Genomic DNA, 11,316 nt, shown 5'->3' on the forward strand with positions numbered 1-11,316 from the left:
AAGCAGAAATAGATGTTTTTCTGGAGCTCTCTTGCTTTTTCGATGATCCAGCAGATGTTGGCAATTTGATCTCTGGTTCCTCTGCCTTTTCTAAAACCAGCTTGAACATCTGGAAGTTCTTGGTTCACGTATTGCTGAAGTCTGGCTTGGAGAATTTCGAGCATTACTTTACTAGCGTGTGAGATAAGTGCAGTTGTGCGGTAGTTTGAGCATTCTTTGGCATTGCTTTTCTTTGGGATTGGAATGAAAACTGACCTTTTCCAGTCCTATGGCCACTGCTGAGTTTTCCAAATTTGCTGGCATATTGAGTGCAGCGCTTTCACAGCATCATCTTTTAGGATTTAAAATAGCTCAACTGGAATTCCATCACCTCCACTAGCTATGTACGTAGTGATGCTTCCTAAGGCCCACTTGACTTCACATTCCAGGATGTCTGGCTGTAGGTGAGTGATCACACCACAGTGATTATCTGGGTCGTGAAGATCTTTTTTACGCAGTTCTTCTCTGTATACTTTTCACCTCTTCTTAATATCTTCTGCTTCTGTTAGGTCCATACCATTTCTGTCCTTTGAGCCCATCTTTGCATGAAATGTTCCCTTGGTATCTCTAATTTTCTTTAAGAGATCTCTAGTCTTTTCCATTCTATTGTTTTCCTCTGTTTCTTTGCATTGATCGCTGAGGAAGGCTTTCTTGTCTCTCCTTGCTATTCTTTGGACCTCTGCATTCAGATAGGTATATCTTTGCTTTTCTCCTTTGCTTTCACTTCTCTTCTTTTCACAACTATTTTGTAAGGCCTCCTCAGACAGCCATTTTGCTTTTTTGCATTTATTTTTCTTAGGGATGGTCTTGATCCCTGTCTCCTGTACAGTATCACGAACCTCCGTCCTTAGTTCATCAGGCACTCTTGTCTATCAGGTCTAGTCCCTTAAATCTATTTCTCACTTACACTGTATAATCATAAGGGATTTGATTTAGGTCATACCTGAATGGTCTAATGATTTTCCCTACTTTCTTCAATTTGAGTCTGAATTTGACAATAAGGAGTTCATGACCTGAGCCACAGTCAGCTCCCAGTCTCGTTTTTGCTGACTGTATAGAGCTTCTCCATATCTGTGGCTGCAAAGAATATAATCAATCTGATTTCACTGTTGGCCATCTGGTGATGTCCATGTGTAGAGTCTTCTCTTGTGTTGTTGGAAGAGGGTGTTTGCCCTGTCCATGGACAGGGCTTTAGAAAATTGAGATTTATTTTAGTTCAACATTACCGATAGATGTTACATTTTAGGGGACTATAGCTTCCAGCTGTTATGTAGAAATGGAACTGCTTCTTACCATTTTTATTATTAAGCCATTGAAAGCCTAATTTCAAGGTTTATCATATGGAGAACATGGCTTTAATAAGCATTGGATCTGTTCAGTGATAACATTTTCTATTTGGTTTTTTTTTTGGTTTTCTTCCAGCTTTTGTCACGAATTCCTTAATGAACCCTATATGGATGGTTAAAACCCGGATGCAGCTAGAACGAAAGTAAGTTTTTACTTGTTCCTTCCTTAATGTAAGACTTGATTTCTTAGGGGTTTTTTCCCTTCTGTCAGTTCCAGCTGTAGAGTGAGACCTGTAGCATCCTTAACCATCCCCATCTTTGTTTTATCTGTGTATAAGCATATGTAGAAACTTCTCTTGTGTTGAAGTTTATACTGCCAAGCCTCAGGGGGGAGACAAAGACCAGCAGAAATAACAGCCAAAGGGATGTCAGGAGTTCGCTCAGGTGTGGCCCCTGATCCCCAGGGTAGTCCTGGGTCTCCGCTCCTGGGAGACCCCGCCCCCAGGTGGAGTGCTGTGAACTGTGCTCCGAATGGCCTCTCTTGTGGGAAGGTGCCAGAACAGCAGCGCCCAAAGCTTCAATAAGGGCATTTTAGTCTCCCAGGGCCCTCAAATATCCTGGATTCCTCCCCCAAAATTGTAACCAGGGATTCTTAACATTTCTTATGCTCTGGGTTCCTTTGGCAGTCTCTCGTGAAGCCTACAGGCACTTTTTAGAATGATTTTTTCTCTCTCTCTTTTTTGCACTGGGTCTGCATTGCTACTAGTGGGCTTTCTCTAGCTACAGTGAGCAGGGGTGCTTGGACTTCTCGTTACAGTGGCTCCTCTTATTGTGGAGCACGGGCTCTAGGCACACAGACTCAGTAGTTGTGGCTCGAAGGCTTAGCTGCCCATTAGTTGCATGTGGAATCTTCCTGGACCAGGGATGGAACCCATGTCCCCTGCATTGGCAGGCAGATTCTTAACTCCTGTACGACCAGAAAAGCCCTAGAATGATATTTTTAAAAGCAATGAAAACCAATTATTGAAATACAATTATCAGTGTTTTTAAGAGTTACAATACATTAATGTACTTCTTTAGTATATTAAGTAACAAGATCAAGGAACATCCCAGTTACTACTGTAATTTCAAGTCAGTGATGATGATAAACAATGTTTTCTGATAGAATTCTAAGTACCCTTTTGTTACTAGGTTGCCTAGAAATTTGTGTGGGGCGCTGGAAACTTCCAGCTAGTCCAGTCTAACCTTAAGCTACCTAGAGAGAAAGGAGGGGAGAGAGCAAGCAAGAGCTCCACCTAGAAATGGAGGTGGACTCTGCCTTTGCTTGTTTCTCTCTCAGAGGACCCGGGGAGCCTCTGAGGTGCGTCTTTGACATTCTCTGTCCCTTCTACCTGAAGGAACCTTCTAAAATGTACCAGGTCTAATCATTTAGAAGAGATATCTTGCTCAGAAGGCTTCAATGAATGTCAGTTACTGTCAGAGTCAAATCCTAACTCCTCAGCTTAACCTTCACGGTCCTTGGCAGTTTTCAAAAACAATGTCACGTGGTCTCCTGCTTCGGTCTCCTTGAATCTCCCTTCCTCACCAGGAATAGAACCCTCAAGAACCTCTTGTCCTACGACCTCCTGACCAGTCCTCTCCTAGAACCTTTGGGCGGTTACTTCCAAGTGTGCACACAGTGTCCTCACATTACTCTGTTTAGCAGGGGATAAATGCATGGGTCAGCTGAAGGCCTTCTTTATGTGCATTTGTTAAAATCTGCCTGGTAATGACCTGTGCTCAGAACATTTTAAAGCTCTGTTTGGGTGGGCTCTATTGACAGAGTCCTCAGCAATGAGGATTTGTTGCATGTTTTCCTGTGCACCAGTGGCAGCAGAAACAGCAGAGAATAAGACACAAGCCCTGCCTTCCCAAAGCTCACAGCTTCACAGGAAATAAAGAGAATTATAGGCTGGTGGGAGAAGGGGCCAGCAGTGCTCCAGGACCCTGGGGGGTCCCTGATGCAGTGTGCATGGGACGTGCCGGGAGGCAGCCAGGGAGGGGCTCTTGTGGCAGGGATGTCTCCCTCTGCCCAGGAGCCCAGTGGGCACTGGCAGTGAAGGGGCCTCAGGCAGAGACTCGGGTATACAGCAGATTTGGAGACAGCGAAGCTTTGTTCATTCTGAGCAGCAGAAAGAAGGGGTGTGTCGTGCATGTGAATGTGCTGGGAAAGGAGAGAGGTACAGGGAGATAAGCCTGGAGAAGCCGCATCCTTAAAAGCCCTGGGGAGGAGCGGGAGCTTGGACTCAGCTGTATTTGGAGGCAGTGTAGAGCTATTAGAGCAGGAATTCCCGGGCCTTGTCCCCAGGGGACGTTTGGCAGCATTTGGATATTTGTTTCTCACAGCCTAAGTGGTATCTAGTGGATAGAGACCAGGGAGACTGCTAGATACGCTACAGCACATAGGACCACCCACAGCAGAGAACTGTCCAGCCCCAGCAGTCCCAGTAGTGCCAAGACTGAGAGACCCCCTATGAGAGGATGGTAAACAGGGGAGTGGGATGCTTGCATTTGCATTACAAAGGTCATTCCAGGTAGGGGGCGGGAGTGCGGGAACCCAGTCCACTGATCTGCTCCCCCACAGGAGGGTCTCCAACATGCAGCCATTGTGAACACTGTCCAGTCCTGGGATTCTGTGTGTTTCTAGGCAGTTTATGAAAACTTCCTGTCATGGGGCAGGAGCATCCAAGCTGAAGGCCTTTTAGTTATTGTATAGTTTCTTCCGTGTTTATAACTTTACAAATGTGGGAATAATGGAGGGACTTCCCTGGTGGTCCAGCAGCTAAGACGCCGAGATCCTGATGCAGGGGTTCTGGTTTCAATCTGTGGTCCAGAACTGAGATCCCGCATGCCACAACTAAAGATCCTGCATGCCGCAACTAAGACCCGGCGCAGCCAGATGAGTAAACCCAAAAAAGAAAGAATGAGAGTCAAAATAACAGCATTTGGAGACTACAGTGGTAACAGAGCACTTAAACTCACCACCCTGTGAGAGTCTTGGCGGGTTTTCCTTCATTGTTTCCTTAAAGCGTGTTTGTGTCATAACTGTACTTTACATGGAATTTCATCTTGCTCTCCACTTTAAGCACTTCCCCATGTCTTACTGCCTTCACGACTCTTTTAATCTAGTCTGTGTACCATCCATCCGCATGTGTAGACACATGGATGGTTTTGATTCTATTACAGTCATATTTTCCTCTTTGGTGAACACCTTCCATCTAGCTCTTCCCAAAGGTAGATTGAAGACTCTGAGCACTTGTCTGTGAGTTGGGACAGATGTGCGTGCCATCCTGTGGGCCTGTGGCCCCACGTAGCTGGTGGACCTGGCCTCACAGTGGACAGGACTCAGCCAACCCCAGACCAAGGAGGACTATGGCGCCTCCCCATGGACTTTCTCTTTATCACCCTTGTGACTCGGGGGCAGCGGGCGGGCTCCTCAGCATGTGTCGTAACCGCCTGTCATTGGTCTCCTTTGTGCAGAGTGCGAGGCTCCAAGCAGATGAACACGCTCCAGTGTGCACGCTATGTTTACCAAACGGAAGGCATCCGCGGCTTCTACAGGGGATTAACTGCCTCGTATGCTGGGATTTCGGAAACCATCATCTGTTTTGCTATTTATGAAAGTTTAAAGAAGTATCTGAAAGAAGCTCCGTTAGCCTCTTCTACAAATGGGACTGAGAAAAATTCCACAAATTTTTTTGGACTTATGGCAGCTGCTGCTCTTTCTAAGGGATGTGCCTCCTGTGTTGCTTACCCCCACGGTAGGTCCTGCTTGGCCTTCCAGCGCGGTACAGTGGCCTTTGGTGTGTGTCAGTACTTCCAGCCCTCTGGGGTTCAAATGGAGATGCAGGTACCTGCAGGTGATGCAGGTAGCCGAGTCCCAGTACAGCTGGCTTCAACTCATGCGTGCAGGTCACGCGGGCGGTGGGAGCTCTGCTTTCCTTGGCTCCATCCGATTGTGGCCAACACTCGGCAGAATGTGAGCCCTGTGTTGTGGAACATCTGATGTTTTCAAAGAAACAAAAAAATCTGGATTTTATTTAAAATTCCTCAATTTAAAAAAAAGTGATATGGGAGCCAAGCTTTTTTTTTAAAAAAAAACAAAATTCTCTCAGTTTCCACCTTGAATGGAGTGCTGAGGAAAGCTACTTTGGGTAAGTTTATTTTGTAAGGAATTCATAATAGACCTCATGTTCTACTGAACTACTTTTAAAAAAAAAAAAAAACAGCTCAGTTTATTGTGCCATGAAAAACAGGTTTTGTTTTCCAGCACCTGCTGCACTGTCAGCTGTGGCATCGCGCACGGCCAACTTGTAACAGGTCATCGAGTCCCCGTCATGTGCTGGGACACCAAGCAGCCCCATAGGCTCTCGGGGAGGGGGTCTGCCACTTCCCACGTCACGTGCCCTGCAGTCCGCTTGACGGACAGTGCCAGGTGTCATGCCACAGGGGCCAGGGTGAGGCCGGGCCAGGTGGGCAAGACTCTGAGAAAGGAGGAGGTGGTTTTTAAGCTGGATGGAATGGAGAAGGATCCTAGTAGGAGGAGAAAGCTGGGGAGTACATGGGATGAAAGCCTCATTGGAGATACCACTCACTATACTTAATATAAATTAGGCCTCCAGGGAAGTGACAGCGTTTACTTAAGAGTAGAAAACGATAAACTGTCTTAAAATAGTCTCATTCAAATGAAACTTTTATTTTCCTAATCCTTTAGAAGTTATTTGGCACTCTTACCCCTTAGAAGTATACATGAGTCTTGGGACAATTGACTAATTCCTAGAGTTAGAAAATGTTCTGAAAAGAACTCTCCGTGGTCTGTGTGGCCGCCCCACCTAAACAGAGCTGAGATGGCCAAGAGCCATAGCTGCACATTAACGTGTATAAAGCTGTGTGCTTTGCCTTCTCTCCATACACCATTCGGAAGTACAGTTCGTCCAGAGCCTGAAAGGCATGTTTCTTTTTGCAGAAGTCATCAGGACGCGGCTCCGGGAGGAGGGTACCAAGTACAAGTCTTTCATCCAGACTGCTCGGCTGGTCTTCCGGGAAGAAGGTTACCTGGCCTTTTATAGAGGACTCTTTGCCCAACTCATCCGGCAGATACCAAATACTGCCATTGTGTTGTCTACCTACGAGTTAATTGTGTACCTGTTAGAAGACCATGCTCAGTAACAGGCCAGAAAGCTGTGCTCTAGAAGAATAAACCTGAGAAACCCTAGAGAATTTTTTCCATTGACATATAGAATGTTTGAGACTGAAACAGGAAAGCCATAGAATATCTGGCTCACATCACCTGTTGGACATTTCCTTTTGGATTCATGCTTTCTGGAAGGTTTAAATTCATTAACGTTAACAGTTAATTATAACTACTTTTGGTTGGTGTTTGTGTTTGTTTGTTTTTTTAACTTAAGAGAATACAGGATTAAGCAGCCAGTAAATTAAATCATGGTATTTAATTTAAGTATAAATTTGGTTTGTGTCCTCTTTTATGTATGTCCACCTTATGGTAAACTGTAGCTAACGACATCAGTTAAGCATAAGCTTAGAAACGCAGAGATAAACTAAAATTAAAGTACAGTTGTTTTCTAATATGTTAGATCCTGCTCTGATGGAAAGATAAGAAGTGTCACAGCTTGGTGGCCCCAGGCAGGCCAGGACAGACCTCCCAGCTGGTCTCCTTCCTTCATCTCTGGATCTCCTACAGATTGATCATCTGAGCTCTCCAGCTGCCAAGTTAAAAAAAAATAAACACAACTTCCTGACACTAAATATTTTAAACTATAAACCTTTCCCAGGTAGCTTAGTGGTAAAGAATCCACCTGCCAATGCAGGAGACACAGAAGACTCAGGTCTGATGCCTGTGTCAGGAAGAGCCCCTGGAGGAGGAAATGGCAATCCACTCCAGTATTCTTGACTGGGAGAATCCCATGGACAGAGGAGCACGGAGGGCTTCAGTCCATAGGGTCACACAGAGTCAGATACGACTGAGCAACTGAGCACACACAAACCTTTTCCAGAAGTTATCCTCTGTCCCCAGTTTGAACCAAAGGCAAGAATTTATATTATTTTGGCCACACGGCACATGTGGGATCTTAGTTCCCTCACCAGAGAACAAACCCATTCCCCTTGCACTGGAAACTCAGAATCTTACCAATGGACCACCAGGGAAGTGCCAAAGGCAAGAGTTTTAAAAAATAGTTTACCAACTTGCTTGCCCCTGGATGTATTTCCCCAGTTTCAGCCTAGTCAAGCCCAGGTAACTTGTGAGAGCGTCAGGCGCCTCCCGAGTTGGCTGTGAGTGTGGAACGTGACTAGCGAGCAGCAGACCTGCCCTCTGGGGTCTTCAGCCCTGTTTTGGGGGCTCCACCACTGAAGAAGAGGGGCAGGGTGCGGGATTGACTGCCTGGTCCTCCAGTAGAGTCCCCTTTTATCCTGATAGGAGGCACTGGTAATGCTGAAATAGCCTAGTACAAGGTTAAAGTCCTGGAAATGAGAAATTACCAGATTTTTAAACCACCCCCCAGCTCCACCCCCATTTATAAAGGAACTTTAATAAACAGCAAAAAGATAGTAAGATAGAAGGCAGGTAAGATCTATGTACAATCTTCCCATTAGCCCTTTCACTATAGTCTGTATGTATTATACATTAAGGTTATTTTTCAACCTGAATATTTAGAAAGATAATTGATTCTAATCTTGGATACCTTGTAGCTTCAAATTCAGTGGCAGATGTTCTGGTAGGGATGAGAGGAGGATATTTTCAAATTGAAATACAGTTGAGTTAACTTTTGTTAACTTTTGGTCATAAAGGAGGTTGGTTGGTGTTTCTGAGCCCTCTAGTACAATTTACTCCAGCTGTCAACACTAAATGGAAATCAAAATAAATGACTTTAGTCAAGCTCTGTAGTGCTTGACAGCAAAGAGATATCTATTCCAGAAGCTCATTTTAACTGAGCAACATCTTCCTATTTTAATATTCATATGAAAATTTGAGGGGGCTTCCCTGGTGGCTCAGCAGTAAAGAATCCACCTGCAATGCAGAAACTGCAGGAGACACAGGTTCAATCCCTGGGTCGGGAAGACCCCCTGGAGGAGGAAATGGCAGCCCACTCCAATATTCTTGCTGGAGAATCCCACAGACAGAGAAGCCTGGCAGGCTACAGTCCGCAGGGTTGCAGAAGAGTTGGACATGACCGAAGCAGCTTGAATGAAACCCTTTGCATGCATGAAAGTCTGAATTTTTCCTCCAGAGTTTAATAGGTTAAAAGTTAGGTTTCAGACTTCCCTGGTGGTCCTGTGGTTAAGAATCCACCTGCCAATGCAGGATATGTGGCTTTGATCCTAACCTGGAAGGATTCCACATGCCTTAGGGCAACTAGGCCTGTGTGGCACACCTACTGAGCCTGTGCTCAACAAGAGAAGCCCGAACACCGCAACCAGAGAGTACAGCCCGCTCACCACAACTAGAGAAAACCCATGCAGCAACAAAGACCTAGCTAGCACAACCAAAAATAATTTTTTTAGACAAAAGCTTGCTTAATATCCACTAGGTGGGTATGAGAATTTTTGGAGATAATTCTCACTTACACATTCTTGAAGTGGTAAATTTGACTTTGAGCTGACATTCTTTAGTTCTCTGCTTGTTTCTGCACCAGGACACTGAAATGAAAGAAATGGTGAGTACCAGGAGTACAAGGAGGGAGAGAACAAGCAGGAGAAAGCAATGCTTTCTCTATAAAGGGGTTATTGGATTTTAAAGTGGGCAGTATCACTGAGCTGCTAAGGGAGAAATCCCATGATTGACTGCTTTCTTCTCCACAAGCTTAATCATGGAGATTTCACCATTTTTCAGTAGTCCTGTGTGTAAGGCTTACCCATCGCTTACCTGTTTTTGTGCCGAGCAGGATGTGAGGTGCTACTTAATTTCTCATTTAATTCTGACAACCTTGTGAGACGTGTAGTTTCGTTGACATTTTACAGATGTGAGAGGCACTGAGGCTTGCCTCACTTGCCGAGGTAAGTAGTAAACTGACCACTCATGGTTTGTGCTGCTTGTTGAGTAGATGCAGGTCAGGTGGAAGGGGCCGCAGAGCCTGTGCGACAATCTGGCTCTGAGGTCAAGGTCCAGCAAATAGTTCCATTCCATTCACTTAAGGATTATGATGTTCGAGATGAGCTTGTACTAGTCATGCCCAGTGCAGAACAGTGGGGTGCATTTTCTGTCCGCATACATCACAGAGCCTTTCCTTTGAGGGGAATGTCATGCCAGCAGTCTTCCTTGGAAAGAGAATGGTGCTTAAATGCAACGTCTCACATTTTGAAGGGAAGTTTCACTGATAATTCATAAGCAAAAATATGGGAAAGACTTCCAAGACAGTGGAGCGTCCACCAGACTTATCACTGCCCTGCCTCTTTGCAGTTCCTGGTGAAGGCTCAGATCTAGGATGGGGGACAGATTGATGAGCAACAGGAGTCAAAAACTCACCCAGTACAGTCCAGGACAGTAGGACTCTAATATTAACCTCAAAACATGAATAGTTGTGGCGACACTGAGATATTGCATAACTAAATACAAATATTCCCTTTTTTTTTTTTTTTTTTTTTTAGTTCTAGAAGTAATTTAGCGCAAACCAGTACTAAAACACTTGCATGAAGTGAATCTTCTTAACCACCCCCTGCCCAGGTAACTGCAGTTCAGTATTAACAATCATCTTTAAACATATAGAACCAGACATGGAGCAATGGGCTGGTTCCAAATTGAGAAAGGAGTATGTCAAGGCTCTACACTGTCAACCTGCTTATTTAACCTATATACAGAGTACTTCATGTGAAATGCTGGGCAGGATGAAGCACAAGCTGGAGTCAAGATTGCCGGGAGAAACATCAATAATCTCAAGATATGCAGATGACACCACCCTTATGGCAGAAAGTGAAGAGGAACTAAAGAACCTCTTGATGAAGGCAAAAGAGGAGAGGGGGAAAGCTGGCTTAAAACTCAAAACATTCAAAAAACTAAGATCATGGCATCACTTCATGGCAAATAGATGGGGAAAGAATGGAAACTGTGAGAGACTTTATTTTCTTCAGCTCCAAAATCACTGCAGATGGAGACTGTAGCCATGAAATTAAAAGATGCTTGCTCCTTGGAAGAAAAGCTATGACAAACCTAGACAGCATATTAAAAAGCAGAGACGTTACTTTGCCAACAAAGGTCTATATAGTCAAAGCTATGGTTTTTCCAGTAGTCAGGTATGGATGTGAGGGTTGGACCATCAAGAAGGCTGAGCACTGAAGAACTGATGCTTTTTAACTGTGGTGTTGGTGAAGACTCGAGAGTCCCTTTGACTCAAAGCAGTCCATCCTAAAGGAAATCAGTCCTGAATAGTCATTCGAAGGACTCATGCTGAAGCTGAAGCTCCAATACTTTGGCCACCTGATGTAAAGAACTGACTCATTGGAAAAGACCCTGCTGCTGGGAAAGATTGAAGGCAGAAGAAGGGGACGACAGGATGAGACGAATAGATGGCACCACCAACTCGATGGACATGATTTTGAGCAAACCCCGGGAGATGGTGATGGACAGGGAAGCCTGGTGGGCTGCAGTCCACGGGGTCGCAGAGTCGGACATGATTGAGCAGCTGAACAACACATGATAGTTTATTCAAACATATGTTATTAAAGTTAATGTGCATGTTACTTTTTTTAAAGTGTTTCATCCATCTAGGACAATACCTATAGCTCTGACATTCTAATAGTTGGATTACGTTCGGAAGCATTGACTGTCCCATAGATCCAATTACCCTCAGGAGCGGGGGTCATGTTTCTACAAACTAATTTTTTGACCATTGGAGTGGCTTCAGTGGAAGCAGCTTAAGAAGCTCCAAGTTGCCGCAAAACAGCATCGCGTGCACGGGCCGGGTCTGGCGAGGCTTTGGGAAAACAGGACAAGCAGGGG

At 45.0% G+C, this 11,316-nt stretch overlaps 1 protein-coding gene across 1 annotated transcript in view; it reads left to right on the forward strand.

Annotated features, from left to right (window-relative positions):
- Positions 1 to 6,829, forward strand: part of SLC25A33 (solute carrier family 25 member 33) — a 32,292-nt gene extending 25,463 nt beyond the window's left edge. The window contains exons 5-7 of the mRNA XM_020887084.2: positions 1,462 to 1,528; positions 4,845 to 5,125; positions 6,331 to 6,829. Of these exons, the coding sequence (XP_020742743.1) occupies positions 1,462 to 1,528; positions 4,845 to 5,125; positions 6,331 to 6,533 (551 nt within the window). The 3' untranslated portion in view covers positions 6,534 to 6,829. The remainder of the gene's footprint in view (positions 1 to 1,461; positions 1,529 to 4,844; positions 5,126 to 6,330) is intronic.
- Positions 6,830 to 11,316: the final 4,487 nt, after the last annotated feature.

Source organism: Odocoileus virginianus, chromosome 11, assembly GCF_023699985.2.
Source record: "Odocoileus virginianus isolate 20LAN1187 ecotype Illinois chromosome 11, Ovbor_1.2, whole genome shotgun sequence".
In the NCBI taxonomy this organism is placed as follows: Eukaryota; Metazoa; Chordata; class Mammalia; order Artiodactyla; family Cervidae; genus Odocoileus; species Odocoileus virginianus.